The following is a 24,124-nucleotide window of genomic DNA, read 5'->3' as shown; positions in this document are numbered from 1 at the left end:
TGGGAAGGAGGGGAGGGGGGAAGAGAGGGGGTGCAGAAGGTGAATGGCCTGCCTTTTGGGACCAATTTGTTTCTTTTCACCCTTTCCCCCTGCCTCTGCGCTGACAGATGTACAAAGAGGGACCCGCGCTGAGCCTCTCATCCACATGCACCGGCAAGCAGCTGTCACTTTTGTCAGACAAGTTAATCAAACAAATGCCACCATACCTCCCTTTCGATAGAGAGCGAGAGACAGAGGAAAACAGAGAGAGAGAGAGAGAGGAGAGGAGAGCGAAACAGAGAAAATGGTGTGTGTGTATGTGGATCAACCAATCCTTCCCCCAACAGGAGGACTTGTCCCACTCACCATAAAAGACAGCTCCATTTAACTTCCATTTCCCTCATCTTATGTTATTCATCCATTCCTTTCCTCATTTGGTGTTGACCACTGACATGGACCTCTGGCCCTCTGGGGTGGGTCAGGAGGGATTTATGCCAGAGTCCAAGATCACAGTGAGGGTAGATGGATGGATGGATGGGGGGGAAACAAAATGCTCCCTCAGTAATTATAAAGAGTCTAAGCTGCATCCAGACGTCATTAAAAGGAAGCGAAACTTTTTGACATGTTTTCAACAGTTGCATTGAGTCTATATACTACCTGTTTGTTATCCTTAGTCTTATTTTATTCTGGCCTTCTATCATCCAGATTCTTCATTATCCATTCCAAAGCCTCTTTTCACCATTGGTTTATATCGACATAAAGAGATTATTAACTGGCATGAAAAACAATAAGCATTGCGTTGATAATGAGATGTGTCATGGCTTTACATGGGACAAATGCATCTCACTCGTGCTATTGGATTCATACACAATATATCTAAGACTGGCATGCATTGTGTTATAACACGTCCTCATCCTCCTAAAGACATCTATTCAACCATATTTGTGACTACGTAGATCTTCCCAGAGTCAATGACGCTTTTGTTTAAATAGTAAACATGTTTGCTTCTCTTTTTGTAAATGTAATTTGATATGAAGTTAAATCCAATTGATAAAGGAAGATCAACAACACAACCCCCCCCCCCCCACTCATGAATATTGTATATTAATATTATTCAATAGGGCAAATACAGTATTTCATTCTACATTATGTATTTTTTTCACAGTAAAAGTGAAAAACTAAATCCCCAAAATAAAATCCTGACTGGTAAACAACAGAAACAACAACCAAAACATGTGCTTACTTTTCACACCCTAGTGTAAATAGAAACACACGCATGTCTGTCCCAAGAAATTATACTATACATTCATTGCATTATAAAAAAGTTAAACAACTATATAGATTACAAAAACTAAAATACAGTGTATAGCTAACATTGAAAGTTTATATTTGTATTTATTCTGCAGCAAAATTAAAGCAGTTTATACAATTTTAATAACATTACAATATATTCACATATTTCACTACACACTGTGTGCCTTCAGAGACCTACTCCACCACTACCACATATCTACAGTACTAAATCCATGTGTATGTATAGTGCATATGTTATTGTGTGTGTGTGTGCCAATATTTGTGTTGATTCACAGTCCCCGCTGTCCCATAAGATGTTTTTTTAATCTGTTTTTAAAAATCTAATTGTACTGCTTGCGTCAGTTACTTGATGTGGTTAAGAATGCAGAGCATTGCTTTAAAATAGACAGACTTCTCTCCATCTTAGCTACTACTGCATTAATATGTTTTGACCATGACAGTTTACAATCTAGGGGTACTCCAAGCAGTTTAGTCATCGCAACTTGCTCAATTTCCACATGATTTATTACAAGAATTAGTTGAGCTTAAGGGTTTAGTGAGTGTTTTGTTCCAAATACAATGCTTTTAGTTTTAGAAGTATTTAGGGCTAACTTACTCCTTGCCACCCACTCTGAAACTAACTGTAGCTCTTTGTTGAGTGTTGCAGTCACTTCAGTCGCTGTAGCAGCTGACGTGTATAGTGTTGAGTCATCTACATACATAGACACTTTGACTTTACTCAAAGTCAGTGGCATGTCGTTAGTAAAAAATGTTAAATGCAAGGGGCCTAAACAGCTACCCTGGGGAATTCCTGATTATATTTGACAGGATTCCATTAAAGAACACACCTCTGTGTTCTGTTAGACAAGTAACTCTTTATCCACAATATATCAGGGGGTGTAAAGCCATAACACATATGTTTTTCCAGCAGCAGACTATGATCAATAATGTCAAAAGCTGCACTGAAGTCTAACATGACAGCCCTCACCATCATTTTATCAACCAATTTCTCTCAGCCAATCATCAGTCATTTGTGTAAGTGCTGTGCTTGTTGAGTGTCCTTCCCTATAAGCATGCTGAAATTATGCTGTCAATTTGTTTACTGCCTTGTTTCTGGTGAAACACATTTTTTCCCAGATGTTTACTAAGTGTAGGTAACAGGCTGATTGGTCGGCTATTTGAGCCAGTAAAGGGGGCTTTACTATTCTTGGGTAGCGGAATGACTTTAGCTTTCCTCCAGGCTTGAGGGCACACGCTCTCTAGTAGGCTTAAATTGAAGATGTGGCAAATAGGAGTAGCAATATTATCTGCTATTCTCCTCAGTAATTTTACATCCAGATTGTCAGACCCCGGTGGCTTGTCATTGTTGATAGACAACAATATTATTTTCACCTCTTCCACACGGACATTATGGAATTCAAAAGTACAATTCTTGTTTTTCATCATTTGGTCTGATATACTTGAATGTGTAGTGTCAGCATTTGTTGTTGGCATGTCATCACTAAGTTTGCTTATCTTGCCAATGAAAGTAGTTTGCAATATCAGTGGGCTTTGTGATGAATGAGCCATCTGATTCATTGAATGAAGGAGCCGAGCTGGCCTTTTCACCCAAAATTTCATTTGAGGTGCCTCAAAGCTTTTTACTGTCATTCCTTCTATAATTTATCATTGTTTCATAGTGTAGTTTATTATTTAATTAGTTTAGGCACATGATTTCTTAATTTGCAGTACGTTTGCCAATCAGCTGGCCTGCCAGACTTGATTGCCATACCTTTTGCCTCATCCCTCTCAACCATACCGTTTTTCAATTCCTCATCAATCCAAGGGGATTTAACAGTTTTTACAGTCATTTTCTTAATGGGTGCTTATTAGTTACTGGAATAAGTAGTTTCATAAATGTGTCAAGTGCAGCATCTGGTTGCTCCTCATTACACACCACAGACCAGCAAATACACTATATTAGGCCCAGCCTTTGGAACTTTGGTTTTCCTAGATATGGCTAATATATTGTGATCACTACATCCTATCCTACATCCTACCACTTTAAAGCAAATATCTGCAGCATTAGTAAAGATGTGATCAATACATGTTGATGATTTAACTCCTGTGCTCTTTGTAACTACCCTGGTATGTTGACTGTAATCTCCTCAACAAAGAAACCTTTGAGCCTTCAATCCTTCATTCTCTCGTTTCTGTCCTTTAGCTTGTTTATCTGGCTCTCCTCTCCGTCTGCCTGACACACCCTGGCTCTCCTCTCCGTCTGCCTGACCCACCCTGGCTCTCCTCTCCGTCTGCCTGACCCACCCTGGCTCTCCTCTCCGTCTGCCTGACCCACCCTGGCTCTCCTCTCCATCTGCCTGACCCACCCTGGCTCTCCTCTCCGTCTGCCTGACCCACCCTGGCTCTCCTCTCCGTCTGCCTGACCCACCCTGGCAGTTAATTTTGCGTGCTGCACAAGAAGCTCAAATTGATTAAACTGTTCACTTGGCTCTGCGCTTGGCGACAGGATCCTGCAAAAGTGGTAAAGTGTCTAGGACAGTGAAGTGGTATTGCAGCAGGTCTGTCAGTTATCCTCCTCCTCATCATCACCACAAGCACAAGCCAGCAGCAACATCAACAGTAACAGCAGCAGCGCAATCTCAATCGAACCAAACCCCTCCCTCCATTGCCCTTGGCAGTTGTGAACCAGTTCCCTGCGTGGCGATTAAAGCGTTTTAACTTCGTCATAAAGTGCAATCTAGCAGATCTGATAACTACCAAGGTCAACGGAAATACTTCAAATCAATCAATAAGCTGGGCCCTAATCCCCAGGAGGCAGATTAAGTCTATAATTGACCCGTGTAATCCGTGTATCTGTGGTTGGCCAGGGAACAACTGAACCCAGTGCCGGCCGGGCACCATGCCTCCCAAAATCTCCCAAAATGCACTGGAGGCTGGAGGCCCACACCAGGCAGCTAGCATATCAGTGCAGCGCTGGATTTGGCCTTGACTAAAGAGATGGCTGTTTTAATCACTGATCTCTGGGCCAGCCGCATTAAGTCGATGAGCGTTAAGCACAGCTGTTTTAATCCTCTTCTCTTCAGCTGTTCTTTCAAGAACTACCAGAGAGGAGGAGGGGATATGGGGTGAAGAAAACAAATGATTTGTTCTTCTCCCCCACACACTCGCTCATTCCATCCAGCTCCCACCCTTTCCCTGCCCCTGAACTTAACAAACGTAGCCATCTGACTGCGAGTTTCATCTCTTTAGCACTGTATACAATTTGGTGCCGCTTAGGCAGCTTGGAAAAAGAAAAATTGCTCCTCTGTAAAACCTATAGCACATCACAAAAGCCATCTGTACTTTGAGAACAGTCCTGTAAGATGAATCATTACTGTTGAATAATACCCGCATCACTCTCCCCAAACACAAACACACACACATACAGACATACACACACACATACACAGACGCACAAACACACACATCCAGTACACCTGTCCGAGCCTCAATTTCCACAAACAAAAATGTATTATTAAAGAGATCATAGAATGATTGGATTCATGGTGAGGATCGTGGCATGTAACAATGGCCTGAATCAAATAGTATTTTTCTTCTCACTGATTGCAATAACAATTCACATTTTGGTTGTTGTTGTTTTACCCTCTTGACATTGGCACAGAGCTATAGAGCTGTTGTTACTGATGTTATGGTTTACCAGCCCCCCCCCCCTGCCATCCAATCTGTCACAACATAGGCCTTATTCACTTTCTAATATGTCTCCAATCATAATTCATTTCTTGGGTGTTGTTGTTTTCCGAACATATTAACTTGTGCCCATATGGTCAGTCTGATGTCAAACGGCATCCCAGGCTAAAGTCAGTGCTTCTGACATGTATTTAAATGAAGTGAACCATATCCTTATTGTGTCTGATATGACATCTACTGACGTCTTGAAGAAATCCATGTCTCCACCCTAATTAACCCTGAGGGGACATAAGGTATGCTTCCAGATCAACTGGCTCCAAAACACACACATGCACAATTACATTTAAACCCTTGACCAAATGTCATCAGGACCCAAGGGATTAGGGTAGGAGAAACAATTGAAAACAGACATTTTCCTTAGAGGAACGTCTTATGTCGTTACTCCTCAGAGCAGTTGCTCAGGTCTAAGGCTGAAGGTGGGTATTAGAATGGAGTCTTAGGAAGGGTTCAGGCCACACCCATACCACTAAATCTGACCTTAACCTTTATAGGGCTAAGACATTCCCTCCACGCATCTGATTGGTCTTTTGGCTCCTTCTAAATCATCTATTCTAAACGGGCACCAAATGTACCAACTCAACGTGGGACGTAAATCATTGCAGGTCAAAGGGAGATCAAAAGACAGAAGAGAGAATTTTGATCTTTGGTTTTTGTCTAGATGTGTAAAATGTACATGAGAGATATTAATTTATAGAGGCATTGTGTGATTTGATAAGTAATCGCCTCATGATCAGCAGTACAGAGAATAATAATGTTATTATCAAGGTCAGCATCTCAATCTCTTAATTTGTTTTATATTATGATAAAATAGTACAGGATTTAAATCTTGCCTTCTGATAATCTATTATGGGATGACATCAAAACACCTGAAATGCAAATCAATTTCATATTATGTTTAAGTGGATATCATGGATGGGTAGCATTTTTGTTTTATTTCTTGAAAATAAATAAGATAAATATATTTTGATTACACTTAACTTTAATATTGGCTGTTCACCTGTTTTTTTGTCTTAGAAATAACATGGTTGAAATGGTAATAACTTCATGAATACCTAATAATTATGTCATAATTTATCCCCCCCAAAAAAACACATGAAATCTTAAAGGACCCAGTTTAGTCAAAATTCAGTATTCCTGTGTTTTGCATCATATTGTACAGCTGATAAAACTATTTGATTAGTGTTATTTGCTGATAGTTGCTGGTTGAATATGCAATCTACATAGGACCTTCTAATCAGCAGGTTTGCACGGGAGGAAGTTTACACTTTCCATGGTGTAAATTGGTTAATAGACCAACAACAAATATAGTTCCAAACCTCTCTGTCAATAACAGCTATTTTTCAGTTTTCCCCTCCCAGACAGTCTTGCTTGAGAATTTGTTTTTTTGCTAATTTCTTTGCCCATTTTAACATAAATCTATTAGAGTAAAATTCTTAATTGTTACCCAGAAATAATTTTATATTGATATTAAAACGGCTGTATTGGGCCTTTGGTTATGTCTGACAGGATGCATATTTTGTTTACAGACAACAGCACGTGCTACTTTATAATTAGTTATATAATAAATTATTATCCCTGGAAATAAAAGAACAAAACAAACAATCCCCATCCTTATTTTTACAGAACAGATGCCCCCTCCCTCTCTCTGTTTAAAAGTGGTATGATCCCCATGTTCTTTAGTCCTTTCTATAAAGTGTTATCGGGGGTGTCGGTGAAGGCAGACATTTATGTCTAAGAAGCAGTAAGGCTGAAGTTATATGTTCCTAGACTATGTCGTTTGGGGGAGCATCAACATTTGGGCACAATTTTGACAGCTTAACAATGTGGAGATGTTGCAAAACCCGACTAATACTCAAAGTATTAAAGTATTTTAAGAGCTATGTAGAGTAATTAAAACGATAGTGTCTGTTTTGGCAACATCCATGCACTCTTGTGCTGTCAAAATGTGTCCCTGAGTGGCGCAGCGGTCAAAATTACTACATCGCAGTGCTGAGGCGTCCCTACAGACTGGGGTTCGATCCCAGGCTGTGTCACAGCCGGCTGTGATCGGCAGCCCCATATGACGGTGTACAATGGGCCCAGCGCCTTCCGGGATAGGGGAGTGTTTAGCCAGGGGGCTTTCCATGGCTCACCACACTCTAGTGACTCCTTGTGGCAGGGCCGGTCGCATGCAAGTTGACTTGGTCGTCAGTCGAACTGTGTTTCCTCTGACACATTGGTGTGGCTGAATTCCGGGTTAAGTGAGCAGTGTAATAAGAAGTAGCACGGCCAGACGGGTCATGTTTCGGAGGATGCATGACTCGACCTTTGCCTCTCAGGAGCCCATTAGGGAGTTGCAGTGATGAGCCAAGGTCATAATTCGGGGATAAAATGGGCAAAAGAAAATAGGCTTGTGACCAGACCACCCTGAACATGTCTGATCTTGGTAGCTAAGCAGGGTCAGGCCTGGTAGTACTTTGACGTGAGACCACCTGGGAATACCAGGTGCTGTAAGCTTTTTTTTTTTTTTTTTTGCATGCATGATGTATGGGGTGAATCTCGAGGGAGATGGGCCTTGCTAGTAGATGTACACAGAAAGATTATTTGACTCTGAATCATGCCACTGGACATAATGTGTTAAAACAATCTGACATGAGAGATAAGTTCCATTTCAAAATATATAGCTAGGTGGGAAAGTGTTTGCAAAGTAAAGCTGGAAGAAATGTTGAAAGGCATTGTGGTTCAAGTGAGAAAAAGAAAGAGATGGAAGGAAAGGGAAAATACACAGAAAACCAAGTGAACCAAGGGCGTTTTTATGCTTTTTGATCCCTGAGCATGAACGCATAGAAACAGCAGCATCACGCCTTGGTAATATTGAGCAGAGCGACAAGAAAAGGACAACATAGAGGAGTCCTACAGCGCAGCAAGACACCTTCATACGCCACCGTACTGCCAGAGGGAGAACAGATAGAGAGTGACATATATGTAGAGAGAGAGAGGCCTCTGCTATAATCAGAAAAGAAATGCTCTTCTGAGAGAAGACGATACAAGCCAAACAGCAGGTCAAAGCAGCAAGAGAAACAAACATGGAGAAGAGACACTTTCACTCAGAGAAGACTGATAAGATAGAAGGCAGGTCATGCCAGCAGGCCTTAGGGGAAGCCACACACACACATATAACACCCACCCTCACACGCGCACAGGTGCAATCTGAGGCTCTCACCCCAAAAAGAGTAGTGGACAAATTGGTCAACATGCATCAGAGGATTATTTAGATAACCAGGTTTCGGGCTATTCCTTAAGACAGTGTTCTCTTTTCTCATTTCCCCCCCCCCCACTTTATTTACTCGCAAATAAAAACTCATTATATTTCTCTCTTTACCTTTCTTCCGTTCTTTCTTTCTTTCTCCCCATCCTTCCTAAGCCCTCATTACAATAAACCCTGGGTCAGAGGCCCTCCTTTCTGTTTGTCATTCCTCAGAGGAAGATTTCGTTGGAGGAAGCCCTCATTGTCAAAATGGGACAGTTCCAAATGTCTTTTATATAGTCCAATGTGGGGGACGGGTCAGCAGTGTGTGGGGGACGGGTCAGCAGTGTGTGGGGGACGGGTCAGCAGTGTGTGGGGAACGGGTCAGCAGTGTGTGGGGGACGGGTCAGCAGTGTGTGGGGGACGGGTCAGCAGTGTGTGGGGGACGGGTCAGCAGTGTGTGGGGGACGGGTCAGCAGTGTGTGGGGAACGGGTCAGCAGTGTGTGGGGGACGGGTCAGCAGTGTGTGGGGAACGGGTCAGCAGTGTGTGGGGAACGGGTCAGCAGTGTGTGGGGACGGGTCAGCAGTGTGTGGGGGACGGGTCAGCAGTGTGTGGGGGACGGGTCAGCAGTGTGTGGGGGACGGGTCAGCAGTGTGTGGGGGACGGGTCAGCAGTGTGTGGGGGAACGGGTCAGCAGTGTGTTGGGAACGGGTCAGCAATGTGTGGGGAACGGGTCAGCAGTGTGTGGGGGACGGGTCAGCAGTGTGTGGGGGACGGGACAGCAGTGTGTGGGAGACGGGACAGCAGTGTGTGGGGAACGGGTCAGCAGTGTGTGGGGGACGGGTCAGCAGTGTGTGGGGGACGGGTCAGCAGTGTGTGGGGGACGGGTCAGCAGTGTGTTGGTGAACGGGTCAGCAATGTGTGGGGAACGGGTCAGCAGTGTGTGGGGGACGGGTCAGCAGTGTGTGGGGAACGGGTCAGCAGTGTGTTGGTGAACGGGTCAGCAATGTGTGGGGAACGGGTCAGCAGTGTGTTGGTGAACGGGTCAGCAATGTGTGGGGAACGGGTCAGCAGTGTGTGGGGGACGGGTCAGCAGTGTGTGGGGAACGGGTCAGCAGTGTGTGGGGAACGGGTCAGCAGTGTGTTGGTGAACGGGTCAGCAATGTGTGGGGGACGGGTCAGCAGTGTGTGGGGACGAGTCAGCAGTGTGTGGGGACGGGTCAGCAGTGTGTTGGGGACGGGTCAGCAGTGTGTGGGGGACGAGTCAGCAGTGTGTGGGGGACGAGTCAGCAGTGTGTGGGGGACGGGTCAGCAGTGTGTGGGGGACGGGTCAGCAGTGTGTGGGGGACGAGTCAGCAGTGTGTGGGGACGAGTCAGCAGTGTGTGGGGGACGGGTCAGCAGTGTGTGGGGGACGAGTCAGCAGTGTGTGGGGGACGAGTCAGCAGTGTGTGGGGGACGGGTCAGCAGTGTGTGGGGGACGAGTCAGCAGTGTGTGGGGGACGGGTCAGCAGTGTGTGGGGGACGAGTCAGCAGTGTGTGGGGGACGGGTCAGCAGTGTGTGGGGGACGGGTCAGCAGTGGGTGGGGGACGAGTCAGCAGTGTGTGGGGGACGAGTCAGCAGTGTGGGGGACGAGTCAGCAGTGTGTGGGGGACGGGTCAGCAGTGTGTGGGGGACGAGTCAGCAGTGTGTGGGGGACGGGTCAGCAGTGTGTGGGGGACGAGTCAGCAGTGTGTGGGGGACGAGTCAGCAGTGTGTGGGGGACGAGTCAGCAGTGTGTGGGGGACGGGTCAGCAGTGTGTGGGGGACGGGTCAGCAGTGTGTGGGGAACGGGTCAGCAGTGTGTTGGTGAACGGGTCAGCAATGTGTGGGGAACGGGTCAGCAATGTGTGGGGAACGGGTCAGCAGTGTGTTGGTGAACGGGTCAGCAATGTGTGGGGAACGGGTCAGCAGTGTGTGGGGAACGGGTCAGCAGTGTGTGGGGAACGGGTCAGCAGTGTGTTGGTGAACGGGTCAGCAATGTGTGGGGAACGGGTCAGCAGTGTGTGGGGGACGGGTCAGCAGTGTGTGGGGAACGGGTCAGCAGTGTGTGGGGAACGGGTCAGCAGTGTGTGGGGAACGGGTCAGCAGTGTGTGGGGAACGGGTCAGCAGTGTGTGGGGACGGGTCAGCAGTGTGTGGGGAACGGGTCAGCAGTGTGTTGGTGAACGGGTCAGCAATGTGTGGGGAACGGGTCAGCAGTGTGTGGGGAACGGGTCAGCAGTGTGTGGGGAACGGGTCAGCAGTGTGTGGGGAACGGGTCAGCAGTGTGTGGGGAACGGGTCAGCAGTGTGTGGGGGACGGGTCAGCAGTGTGTGGGGAACGGGTCAGCAATGTGTTGGTGAACGGGTCAGCAATGTGTGGGGACGGGTCAGCAGTGTGTGGGGGACGAGTCAGCAGTGTGTGGGGACGGGTCAGCAGTGTGTGGGGACGGGTCAGCAGTGTGGGGGACGGGTCAGCAGTGTGTGGGGGACGAGTCAGCAGTGTGTGGGGGACGGGTCAGCAGTGTGTGGGGGACGGGTCAGCAGTGTGTGGGAGACGGGTCAGCAGTGTGTGGGGGACGGGTCAGCAGTGTGTGGGGAACGGGTCAGCAGTGTGTGGGGAACGGGTCAGCAATGTGTGGGGAACGGGTCAGCAGTGTGTGGGGGACGGGTCAGCAGTGTGTGGGGGACGGGTCAGCAGTGTGTGGGGGACGGGTCAGCAGTGTGTGGGGAACGGGTCAGCAGTGTGTTGGTGAACGGGTCAGCAATGTGTGGGGAACGGGTCAGCAGTGTGTGGGGACGGGTCAGCAGTGTGTGGGGAACGGGTCAGCAGTGTGTGGGGACGGGTCAGCAGTGTGTTGGTGAACGGGTCAGCAGTGTGTGGGGAACGGGTCAGCAGTGTGTGGGGGACGGGTCAGCAGTGTGTGGGGGACGGGTCAGCAGTGTGTGGGGGACGGGTCAGCAGTGTGTTGGTGAACGGGTCAGCAATGTGTGGGGAACGGGTCAGCAGTGTGTGGGGAACGGGTCAGCAGTGTGTGGGGGACGGGTCAGCAGTGTGTTGGTGAACGGGTCAGCAATGTGTGGGGAACGGGTCAGCAGTGTGTGGGGACGGGTCAGCAGTGTGTGGGGGACGGGTCAGCAGTGTGTGGGGGACGGGTCAGCAATGTGTGGGGAACGGGTCAGCAGTGTGTGGGGGACGGGTCAGCAGTGTGTGGGGGACGGGTCAGCAGTGTGTGGGGAACGGGTCAGCAGTGTGTGGGGGACGGGTCAGCAATGTGTGGGGGACGGGTCAGCAGTGTGTGGGGGACGGGTCAGCAGTGTGTGGGGGACGGGTCAGCAGTGTGTGGGGGACGGGTCAGCAATGTGTGGGGAACGGGTCAGCAGTGTGTGGGGGACGGGTCAGCAGTGTGTGGGGGACGGGTCAGCAGTGTGTGGGGGACGGGTCAGCAGTGTGTGGGGGACGGGTCAGCAATGTGTGGGGGACGGGTCAGCAGTGTGTGGGGACGGGTCAGCAATGTGTTGGTGGACGGGTCAGCAGTGTGTGGGGGACGGGTCAGCAGTGTGTGGGGAACGGGTCAGCAGTGTGTGGGGGACGGGTCAGCAGTGTGTTGGTGAACGGGTCAGCAGTGTGTGGGGGACGGGTCAGCAGTGTGTGGGGGACGGGTCAGCAGTATGTGGGGAAATGGGTCAGCAGTGTGTTGGTGAACGGGTCAGCAGTGTGGGGGACGGGTCAGCAGTGTGTTGGGAACGGGTCAGCAGTGTGTGGGGAACGGGTCAGCAGTGTGTGGGGGACGGGTCAGCAGTGTGTTGGTGAACGGGTCAGCAGTGTGTGGGGAACGGGTCAGCAGTGTGTGGGGGACGGGTCAGCAGTGTGTGGGGGACGGGTCAGCAGTGTGTGGGGAACGGGTCAGCAGTGTGTTGGGAACGGGTCAGCAATGTGTGGGGAACGGGTCAGCAGTGTGTGGGGGACGGGTCAGCAGTGTGTGGGGGACGGGTCAGCAGTGTGTGGGGAACGGGTCAGCAGTGTGTTGGTGAACGGGTCAGCAATGTGTGGGGAACGGGTCAGCAGTGTGTGGGGACGGGTCAGCAGTGTGTGGGGAACGGGTCAGCAGTGTGTGGGGGACGGGTCAGCAGTGTGTGGGGGACGGGTCAGCAGTGTGTTGGTGAACGGGTCAGCAGTGTGTGGGGGACGGGTCAGCAGTGTGTGGGGGACGGGTCAGCAGTGTGTGGGGGACGGGTCAGCAGTATGTGGGGAAAGGGGTCAGCAGTGTGTTGGTGAACGGGTCAGCAGTGTGTGGGGACGGGTCAGCAGTGTGTTGGGAACGGGTCAGCAGTGTGTGGGGAACAGGTCAGCAGTGTGTGGGGGACGGGTCAGCAGTGTGTTGGTGAACGGGTCAGCAGTGTGTGGGGACGGGTCAGCAGTGTGTGGGGACGGGTCAGCAGTGTGTGGGGGACGGGTCAGCAGTGTGTGGGGGACGGGTCAGCAGTGTGTGGGGGACGGGTCAGCAGTGTGTGGTGAACGGGTCAGCAGTGTGTGGGGAACGGGTCAGCAGTGTGTGGGGGACGGGTCAGCAGTGTGTTGGTGAACGGGTCAGCAGTGTGTGGGGGACGGTTCAGCAGTGTGTGGGGGACGGGTCAGCAGTGTGTGGGGGACGGGTCAGCAGTGTGTGGGGGGAAGGGTCAGCAGTGTGTGGGGGACGGGTCAGCAGTGTGTGGGGGACGGGTCAGCAGTGTGTGGGGGACGGGTCAGCAGTGTGTTGGTGAACGGGTCAGCAGTGTGTTGGTGAACGGGTCAGCAGTGTGTGGGGAACGGGTCAGCAGTGTGTGGGGGACGGGTCAGCAGTATGTGGGGAAATGGGTCAGCAGTGTATGGGGAAACTGGTCAGCATAAGCCGACCTACTAACCCTAACCTTTTGATCTGATTATTAATGTTGCTACAGATCAATTAATGGAAGAACACAAGGTATTCTAACGGCTGAAGACAGAATTTAGACTGGGGAATTGTAAAGAAGGTATTAAGTCATCTTATAGGAGGGCATTCTATTGTGTGGACTTTAATTGACGAACCCCTGTTTGCTGACTCAGAGAGAGAACACTGCTTAAGATAATCCTCCTCAAGATTTTGCACTTCTCAAACAAGAGATAAACAGAAGATGCAGAACACTTCAGTAGAAAAGACACAGGCTCGAGCACAGTGTATTCAGTATGGAGGGAAGAGTTCGAAGTAAAGCAAGGGGTAGAAACAGAGAGAAGGAGAGAACGAGCTACTTGTACAGCTGCGGTAGAAAAGCCAGAGAGCTGTTCAAAATGAGACTTATCCCTCTGAACCAACTGTTTTATCACATCTTGGAGAGCCTCCCACTGTAAGGGAGGAGACGGCATTGGTTACTTACGGCAAATAACCTTTCTACATACACCTCCTCATTGACCTTATCCCGCAGCATGTCTTGAGAATGGCGCACAAAGGTCACGTAACCGTCTGCAATGTCCATCCCAGGCTTCTGCAGAACATGAGAGAGAGAGAGAGAGAGAGAGAGTTGAGAACAAGAGGGAAAGAGTAATTAGCCCCCAAAAAACCCATTCATTGCCTCAACAAGGCACCGAAACCTTTTTACCTCATAATAAACATGATGGAGACCAGCAAAGTGACATAAGTTATTATCAACTGTTATGTCATGTCAAGCTCTAAGACATGCAAATGAAAAACTGACAGGTATTAAAATAAACATTCAACCCAAAGTGTTATCAAATTGTCATTTTCAATTCAGAAAAAACAAGTATTAAAATGTACAGTTGACATCTCTGGAGAGGTGTTTCATTTGCAGTGCATATAGACCCTGGGCTATGGCTGTCTTTTCACTGAACTTCCTATTAGAGATATGTACTTGGCCCAGAATCATCTGTCACAGTCTGGGCACGTGCAAAGTGAACAGAAGAAGCAGGAACACGTGATCAGGCTGCTGAACAGACTGTTAGGAGGGCTGCCATTTCTCATGCCATCTCAAATATTCAAACAGGACAATGCGTTTGCAAATAAGACACTCAATTTGTGTGTGTGTGTGTGTGTGTGTGTGTGTGTGTGTGTGTGTGTGTGTGTGTGTGTGTGTTCCCCCTCGCGCCTCTTCTCCGGTATATGAAACACATCCTTTGTGCCAGCGGACGAGGTCATATGAATTTGTATTACCCGCTGTAAACTGAACTTAGTTAACACATCCCTGAGTGGTTCCAAAGGGTGCAAATTAGTATGTTTCTCCAGTGTAATTTCATTTTGTGCTTTAAGCAAACAATTACCATGCAGAAACTAAGGTTCTGGCCCTGCGGACATAAGAGGCCCAATCACAGATCCACCGACAAAGGCATACACTTCAAAAGTGACGTGTTGAGCTTTTGTGGGTTTTTGTTACACAACACAACAGAGATACTCACAATGACATGCCTAGCTGGCTGTTTTTGCCCAGATCCATATCAGGGAAGATGGAATGACACACACACAAACACGTGCACACGCACACTTGGACTGGGACAAGAAAAACACAAGTACTGATAATAACGCTCTTCTCCCACTTACAGGTACATCCACATACTTTGATGCAGCTTTCACCTTGAAATGAGACAGAGAGTTTAGGTGAGAAGGAAAGATTTGAGATTCCAACTGTGCCAATTCTCTTCATTGCAAAAACGGTATACTGTGAGTGTAGCTTCAGTGTGTGACTGCAATATGCTTAAGTGAGTCATGCCAGGAAATGTAATAACACAGTTCACTCAAAAAAAATGTAGACTTCTATTACAATGTTCAGGAAACTACTAAAATACTTTTTCAAAATACCTTTTCATGCATTGGGAGTGTTATCATGAGCAAATTGAGGCAGAGAGCTGTGCATTCTCTGAACATATGTTTGCTAAAGGTACAATATTTGAACAAGACTAATCCTACCCTATGATGATTAAAATCATTTCAAGATCAGGGTCCAGTTCTGTATGCAGTGTACGATGAGAAAGAGGGGAACGAGAGAAGGAGTGCGTTCTTACTGTGAAAGAGAGGAAGGAGGAGAAGAGAGTGCCCTCGTCGTATCTGGACAGTTTGGCTAGGACACTCTCTAGAATGACCACAAACTGACAGACAGGGAGTTATGTTACTGGCAAGTCCAACACATTAAAAAAACAACATTCATTTAATCACTTCATCACTTTCAGATGTGAGTAAGACAGCAACAGCACCTTTGCTACCAGTAAGGTGATCATCTCCTTCACGGTCTCCTCTATGAGAGCGTCGATTTGGGAATGGTACTGTCTCTGTCAGGAGAGAGACATGTTAGTCACGACGTCCAAATCCAGCGTCCCTCCCTTCCCTTCTGTTTGTTGCTACCAGGTCTCACTGTAGGCCAATATGCTAATCAGTAGTATGACAGCATTCTTTTCTCTTCACGTGAGCCATGTAAAAGACCTCAGACTAATTAATTCTGCGCTGATAATTGGTATCTGTCTCTAGATTGTGCAGCGATGAGAACTGTCAAATCTACCCCATGTATATTCAGTACCATCTACACACATGCTAATGAAATCAAAACATTTCAAGTGTTGGAAGACTGGGGAACACTGCATTGACGGCTAATTATACATTTGGGAACTGGGAGTGAGATTTCAATTGAATTGTTAGCCACACTTACCCAATCTCTAACAAACTTTCACAAGATAGAGAAAAGAAATGAAAAGATGATCGTGAAAAAGCAAACGACTACAGCAAAAGCACATATTCAAGCAAAAGCTAAATCAGGAGACGGCAATCACAGTAAGTGCTATTGAAACTAATGTCAGTGAAAACCTTGACAGAAATACATACAGTATAAAGAATGTACTACTTTACAACATGTATTGTATAAGCATAGCATTACATAATATAAGCAAATACAAAGAAATGGAAGCATGGAAATGCTGATTCTAATTGACCTGGAGCTCCTGAATCCATGCAATTTTAAGAGAATACACATCTAACACACAGCTGGTGAGCACACAATGATTTCCCCAAAGTGCATTGGTACTGCTCCAGGGTGGATACTGATCTGTATATACAGTGCAACATGCTCAGTGATATAGCATATAAATCAGTGAGTGAAAGAGAAATCATTGAAATCACTATTAGCCATCAATAGAATGATTTACGTTATATTACATCTAGAATATAATAGGTGGAAACTGTGTTGGTCTGAGGCTGTGCAGATGGATGTGGACTGGTATCTGATGTCTCATATAAGACTGGTAGCTGATGTCTGATCTAAGACTGGTATCTGACGTCTGATATAAGACTGGTATCTGATGTCTGATATAAGACTGGTAGCTGACGTCTGATATAAGACTGGTATCTGATGTCTGATATAAGACTGGTATCTGATGTCTGATATAAGACTGGTATCTGATGTCTGATATAAGACTGGTAGCTGACGTCTGATATAAGACTGGTATCTGATGTCTGATATAAGACTGGTATCTGATGTCTGATATAAGACTGGTAGCTGACGTCTGATATAAGACTGGTATCTGATGTCTGATATAAGACTGGTATCTGATGTCTGATATAAGACTGGTATCTGATGTCTGATATAAGACTGGTATCTGATGTCTGATATAAGACTGGTAGCTGACGTCTGATATAAGACTGGTTAAAAACTATAGGGATGAAGGAATCCTCTACCTCCTGTCCCAGCTCCATGGCACACAGCTTGGCTGACTGGGCCTTGGCATCCACCATCACGTTGAACATGGTGCAGATGGACTGAGGCACGCGGAGGTCTGTGGTCCGACTGCTCTTCTGGAGCTTGGCCTCAAAGGCCACCCTCGTTCTGGAGACAGGGACAGAGAAAGGAGAGAGGTTTTGGAGCACTATACACAAACCTACAATGTCTGTGTGTGTAATGTTTTAATCTATACATGCTATTTCTAGAAGGTTTAAGGTTAGAATTAGGGTTAGAATTAGGTCTAGTGTTAGGGCTAGGAGCTAGGGTTAGGTTTAGGGTTAAGGCTAGGTTTTTGGGTTAAGGTTAAGGGTTAGGGTTAAGGTTTGGGTAAGGGTTAGGGAAAAAGGGATTTTGAATGGGATTGAATTATGTGTCCCCACAAGGTTAGTGGTTTATGTGTATGTGTATGTGTATGTGTATGTGTATGTGTGTAATTGTGTGTAAGCAAGTGCAAGGGTCCCATTCAGGAGCGTTCTCTCACCGTTTGACGCAGGACTCAATCATGTCGCTGGACATGAGTTTGAGCCTGCTCTCCAGGTGTTTGCCAAACTCCTCCTCAGGCCAGTGCAGGTCTCTGATGAAGGTCTGCAGCGCATCCAGCTTCCAGAACAGATCCTCGGATGTCCCCGAGCCATTACTGGGCAGGAAGAACGGGGCACAGGTCAGGGGTCACAGCTAAGAGGTTAAACGTTAGAGCACTGTTACCCAACAGGAGAACACATGGGGGGTAGAGGACTACATCAAGGATCAGAGAGGATGGGCAAATCTAGGTCTCATGATTCCATTTGTTTGGGTTATTTTCACCATTTACCGATTGGTTCTAAAATAATTTGAATGGAAGATGCTGTATCTTTCATCTATTCCTGGCCAATGAGGTTCTATGAATTGTGTTCATCAAGGTCCCAATCGGTGTATGGTAAAAATAAACAGACATGAGTATGCCTTTGACCAATTAATAACCTCAGAGTTGAGTAGTTATCAAAACCAGGGAAAGAGTAGGGGTCCATGCACACTGCAGGTTGGTCAGTTAGTTAGTGCACTCTGGGAAAACACACAAGGAAGGGTGGGGTTGCTTTCTGATGCGGTGATGGAGACTGTATCCCACTCCCATTCCCTGTCCCCTTCCCCCAAACCCTGTAGAAAGAGAGAGCAGATCTCTCCAGCCACACAGGTCTCTCCAGACACGCAGGGGCCTCCTCACAACTAGTGCCCACAGGTAAGAGCTCCAACACAGGGTAAACAGGGACTTATCCTCCCTCGCACACTGTGCCAGACTGGAGATCAGATACATGTGATGGAAAGACACAAATTAAATACTTTTAAACACTAGCGTGGGTAGGGCCTCATTTAATAATGATGTGTAATTTAGCATTTCCCATTCTTGGTGTATTCCAATCAGCTTAAAATGTAATGTGTGTCTTTCCACCCTTCAGTTCAAACACATGCAGTAGGAGGAAAATGAAAAGCCATTGATGGTTGTCCATTTTGAAACACTGCCTACTCTAACCCCACTCCCCATGCTATGGCCTTGGCATGAACATGGCTGCAGGTAGAACAATAAGAACACTGGGACAACTTGGATCCTGGAAAAAGAACATCAGATCACAGGCAGTGGTTTAGTACATATTTTAGAATAGGCTGAGCCTGATTATTCCTAATGATCAACAATGTGGTTGTGTCAAGGCTGTGTTTGAGTTTTATTTTGTGGGGTGAGATTGGCTTAGTCTTTATGGCTTATTTACAAGATAACAAACCTGCTTTTAGTTCAGGCCTATCTTTGACAGAGCAGTGCCTTTATATTTTGGGAATGTATTAATTTAATCTCTCTCTCCTTTCACACATTTTTAGTAGCTGGTGCTGAAAATGTTTCACTTTGGTAATGTGTCAGGTGTACCTCAAGGTGCAGAAGAAGTGCTTTTGATCAACATATCTAAACATAGCTTTGCAATTATCTGCATGCTGTGTCTCTCCTTGGTCCCCCGGGAGGGCTGCTAAGAGCCAACAGGTAGACATGGAGTTTTACAACTGGCAGAATCACTAATGAAATGGGACTTAATTTCATATTCCGTCAATATAAAAGTGGGATCATTATCATGGTGTGAATGAGTGAACATGATCTGTTTTAAAGTAGGCGTATCTGAGAGGCTCAGTAAAGACAAGCACCAGGAGCACTAGGGCTGATCAAAGCTCTCCTGCTTCTGCACGTTAGGCATGGTTGGTTTTACAAATGCACTACAGGCCCTACTACAGTATGAGTAAAATGTGTCAATGTTTTATTGTGGCCTATTTTTGAGTAGCTGCCATTAGCTAACTAAGTCAAATCAACAAGGCCAAAGCTGCCATCTAAATTAGGATTGGTGGATATTGCCTGTACATCTCCAGAAATTGAGCCAGTACTTCAGAGGACATGTGACATGTTCATGCCAAAAACATACATGTATTTTTCATGTTTCAGGCTCCAGCAGAGACTCAATACACACTCTGAGTCACATGTAGCTGCCATCCAGTTGGGTGTAGAAAAGCTAGGCATTGTTAGAAGGCTAACTGGTGGTAGATTTGGTACTTTGGGCATTTGGAGCTTGACATTTGGTAGACTCAAATCAGGAAGATTACTTGTTAGGCTCCTGTGTAGAGGAAACAGACATCAAATCAAATATAAATAAGATGTGCTATAACAGTGGTAATATGGATGTGTTTTAAAAGGGAAAGTGAAGCAATGCCAAGAAAAAGAAAAACAATTGGTGAGGCAGAGCACATTTACAAGATAAATAGCCGTTATTAAGTTGAAACAAGTAAGGGTATAGTTGCAATGAATGGAAGAGACAAATCTAATGTTGAAAAATGATGTGTAAAGAGTGTCTTATCAGCATTGAAGAGAACAATGACTAAATATAGTTAACAATTGATAACTCAACATATGGTGACAGCAAATAGCTTTGACGTGAATACAAGGGATACCATATGAACACTAGGGAATACCAAACAGAGGAAAAATGTTTCCGACAACATTTTCAGACATATGGTCTTAGCTGCAATAGGAAACATTTGAATTCAATAGATAGTAAATCATCTTGCTAGTACAAATGAATATATTTGGTAACGATTTACTTTGACTACATATCCACAACACATTTAGTACACATATTTAAGTATTTCATGAATGCTTTACAACAGGTCTCAACAACATTATTAAAGGTTAATGAAATATATTCATAGCATATCTATAGTGCATTCATGTCATGCTATGCAAGAGTACATATTTATGTTTCTTAATAGATGCATCATTACAATGACAGTTTAGTGTCATCATTATGGCTGTAGTCAAAAGTATGCTTCTACCAAGCCAGTGTTAGTGAATATGCCAAAAGGCCAAACAAAATTTAGAAAATGATGCTGATATATAGCCTGTACCAGCCCCATTCCCGACACGACTTACCTTCTTCTTCTTCTCACTGAGGTCAACGGTGCATAAAGATCCCCACGAGGTTGAATCCTCCGGGTAAATTTTACGGATAAAATGTTGCAGTTGATACTATAACTCTTCCGCAACTCATTAACAGCCCTTCTCCACATCACAATTAAGTTAGTCAAACTAGTCTATTATGCACACATGAAGGTTATGAATGCTATGCAGTCACATGAAAGGCAAATACATTTTTACCATAAAGCATTTATAGCAAAGCACTTTATGGTAATTACCTGTTCAGTTTGCCACTCTGATCTATAACACCAACATTAAAGGTCTATGTATGAATGTTATGCAGTTAATGTACTGTAATTTCTATTTTTTTCATTCATAAAGCATTTATAAGGCAATTATAAACATGCCTCACTTATCAAAAAGAATACGAACACAATACAGAATGGTATTTTATTTCCATTTTCCATATGTAACTTTAGCTAGCTAGCACAGAAAACAATTGCCAAAGAATCCTACTATTGACATTTTTCAGTTATTTTTTCTTGAATAGATTTAACAAAGATTCATATTCAAAGAATTCAAATTCAATTCCCCATTTCAGACTGATAGCGAGCAATAACTATTTTAGTGAGTAAAACGTAATAACACAAGGTGGTAAAGCTAGCTAGTGTTGTAACGATTGTCTTCGGGTGAAAGAGAGGACCAAGATGCAGCGTGATGATAATCCATATTTAATGGGAATACTTAAATACCGAACAAAAACAATAAACCGACAAAAAGGAATGAAGACGAAACAGTCCCTTAACGTGAACACTAAACACTGGAACACTGGAACAGGAACAATCACCCACAAAATACCCACAGAATATGGCTGCCTAAATATGGTTCCCAATCAGAGACAACGATAGACAGCTGCCTCTAATTGAAAGCCAATCTAGGCAACCAAAGATGTACAAAAAACACCTAGATAGGAAAACACCCGCATAAACCTACAAATCACCTAGACAAGGCTTAAACACATACATCACCCATGTCACATCCTGACCTAACCAAAATAACAAAGAAAACAAAGAATACTAAGGTCAGGGTGTGACAAGTGTTTCCCACTTATTCAACATTTTGTTAACAATGTTAGCTATTTCACTGTTTACATTGTACTTTTGCACATTACGGACCTTTTAAAACAGGACAAATTAAAGAGACCATAGAGATATATAAAGAACTTATCTTTATATATGTGCCATTCTAGCGTATGTGACAGCATAGGCAGTGACATGGAGGCTATCTCCATTTAGAAGTAGTCAATGTTCTTCTTCACGATTGGCTGATCCCGCCTGATGACCCGGTTGGACATGACTCAAGGTCATCAACAAGGTCATCAGGAGGGATCAGCCAACGAAGTTGGATGTCCCACCCAGTTGACTACAATAAAATGCTGGAAGCCCTCAATGGCGCTGTCCATGCTAATATGGCGCTGCCCATGCTAATACGGCCTTTTGGCAACTAGAAGCCTCTATCATTCTCTATGTTTTGACTGCAGATGAGAGGTAAGTCATGGTGGCATCGCTTCCGGGTGACAGCCTAGCATTCTTCTGGCTTTTAATAGCTTGGAAGATTCCCGAAAATGATGTCATGGCTTTAGAAGCTTCTGATAGGCTCATTGACATCCTTTGAGTCAATTGGAGGTGTACCCGTGGAGGCCTACCTTCAAACTCAGTTCCTCTTCGCTTGACATCATGGGAAAATCAAAGGAAATCAGCCAAGATCCCCGAAAAAATATTGTAGACCTCCACAAGTCTGGTTCATCCTTGGGAGCAATTTCCAAACGCCTGCAGATACCACGTTCATCTGTACAGACAATAGTACGCAAGTATAAACACCATGGGACCACACAGCCGCCATTTCTCAGGAAGAAGACGCGTTCTGTCTCATAGAGATTAACGTACTTTGGTGTGAAAAGAGGCGGTTCTCAATCAGAGTCAGGTGATTCTTGTTGTCTCTGATAGGGAACCGTATTTAGGTAGCCTGGGTTTCACTGTGTATTTCGTGGGTGATTGTTCCTGTCTCTGTGTAGTGTTCACCAGATAGGCTGTAATTAGGTTTTCACGTTCCGTTTGTTGTTTTGTATTTGTATAAGTTATTTCATGTATCGCGATTCATTCATTAAAGAACATGAGTAACAACCACGCTGCATTTCGGTCCGACTCTCTTTCGACGAACGAACGCCGTTACATGTATGTAAACTTCTGACCCACTTGCAATTTGATGAAAGAAATAAAAGCTGAAATAAATTATTCTCTGTCACGTTCTGACCTTTATTTCCTTTGTTTTGTCTTTATTTAGTATGGTCAGGGCGTGAGTTGGGGTGGGCAGTCTATGTGTGTTTTTCTACGTGTGTTTTTCTAGTTCAGCCTAGTATGGTTCTCAATCAGAAGCAGGTGTCGTTAGTTGTCTCTGATTGAGAATCATAGTTAGGTAGCCTGGATTTCACTTGAGTTGTGGGTTTTTGTTTCCGTGTGAGTGTTTGTTGCCACACGGTACTGTTTCGGTTTTCGTTCATGTTCACATTTATTGTTTTGTATTTCATATAGTGTTCAGTTTAAGTCTTAAAATAAACGTTATGGACACTTACCACGCTGCGCATTGGTCCTCCGATCCTTCTCGCTACTCCTCCTCAGAAGAGGAGGAAGAATTCCGTTACATTCTCTACTATTATTCTGACATTTCACATTCTTAAAATAAAGTGGTGATCCTAACTGACCTAAGACATGGAAGTTTTACTATAATTGTCAGGAATTGTGAAAAACTGAGTTTAAATCTAAATCTATTTGGCTAAGGTGTATGTAAACTTCAGACTTCAACTGTACGTACATATACTCTAGGTAGGAATAAAGTGACTAGTGCCATGACTTGCCCTCCTGGATGGAGATCAAAGGTGCCGTTTCAAGACACTCCTGGGGGAGGTGGCCAGTTTTATGACGGTTGTAAATACCTTGCAGGAACTTTCTCTCCCTTGCCATGCTGTATTAAGGGGAAATAACCCTTTTGTTACAAAGAGATTCTTCCCGCCAAAATTCCCAACATCCAAAAGTGGATAATGAAACAATATTTCTAACACAAAGAATGTGGGAAATGGTCGTGAGGGACTTAAAGAACTATCATGTCAGATAATTTATTGTTTTGTGATATCATTTAAGACGTTATAATGGAAACATTATTTCACAATGTATATGTCAGAGTTACAGCTGCCAGCTGGTCAGCGCATGTTCTGAGAAGGTGTTCTGGTAATCCTTCTTGCCCTGTGGCCTTGTGAACTTTAACCTGTTTAAAGTTCTTACTCACACTGGATACAGAGAGCGTGATCACACAGTCATCCAGCACAGCTGGTGCTCTCATGCATGGTTCAGTGTTGCTAGCCTTGAAGCGAGCATGGAAGGAATTTAGCTCGTCTGGTAGGCTCACGTCACTGGACAGCTCGCGACTGAGTTTTCCTTTTTAATTCATGATAGTTTTCAAGCCCTGCCACATCTGACGAGCATCAGAGCTGGTGTAATAGGATTCGATCTTGGTCTTGTATGAACGCTTTGCCTGTTTGATGGTTCGTCGGAGGGCACAGCGGGATTTCTCATAAGCGTCTGGATTAGTATCCCACTCATTGAAAGTGGCAGCTCTAGCCTGTAGCTCAATGTGGATGTTGGCTGTAAT

The 24,124-nt window shown here is 45.4% G+C and overlaps 1 protein-coding gene across 6 annotated transcripts in view; it reads right to left on the bottom strand.

Moving 5' to 3' along the window:
* The window catches only part of LOC118400171 (calcium-dependent secretion activator 1), a 194,112-nt gene that overhangs the window by 12,389 nt on the left and 157,599 nt on the right, over positions 1 to 24,124 (bottom strand). For 4 of the 6 annotated variants that reach the window (XM_052473369.1, XM_052473367.1, XM_052473368.1 and 1 more), the window contains 7 exons: positions 19,479 to 19,622; positions 17,480 to 17,635; positions 16,956 to 17,103; positions 15,485 to 15,559; positions 15,296 to 15,379; positions 14,835 to 14,867; positions 13,660 to 13,767 (listed from right to left, as the gene is read on the bottom strand). In XM_052473369.1, coding sequence (XP_052329329.1) covers positions 13,660 to 13,767; positions 14,835 to 14,867; positions 15,296 to 15,379; positions 15,485 to 15,559; positions 16,956 to 17,103; positions 17,480 to 17,635; positions 19,479 to 19,622 — 748 coding nt within the window. The remainder of the gene's footprint in view (positions 1 to 13,659; positions 13,768 to 14,834; positions 14,868 to 15,295; positions 15,380 to 15,484; positions 15,560 to 16,955; positions 17,104 to 17,479; positions 17,636 to 19,478; positions 19,623 to 24,124) is intronic. The other 2 variants (XM_052473371.1, XM_052473372.1) reach the window with 1 other exon arrangement.

This window comes from Oncorhynchus keta, chromosome 21 (genome assembly GCF_023373465.1).
Source record: "Oncorhynchus keta strain PuntledgeMale-10-30-2019 chromosome 21, Oket_V2, whole genome shotgun sequence".
NCBI lineage: Eukaryota > Metazoa > Chordata > Actinopteri > Salmoniformes > Salmonidae > Oncorhynchus > Oncorhynchus keta.
Note: the sequence above shows the minus strand (reverse complement) of the source record. Positions and strands in the feature narration are given on the sequence as shown.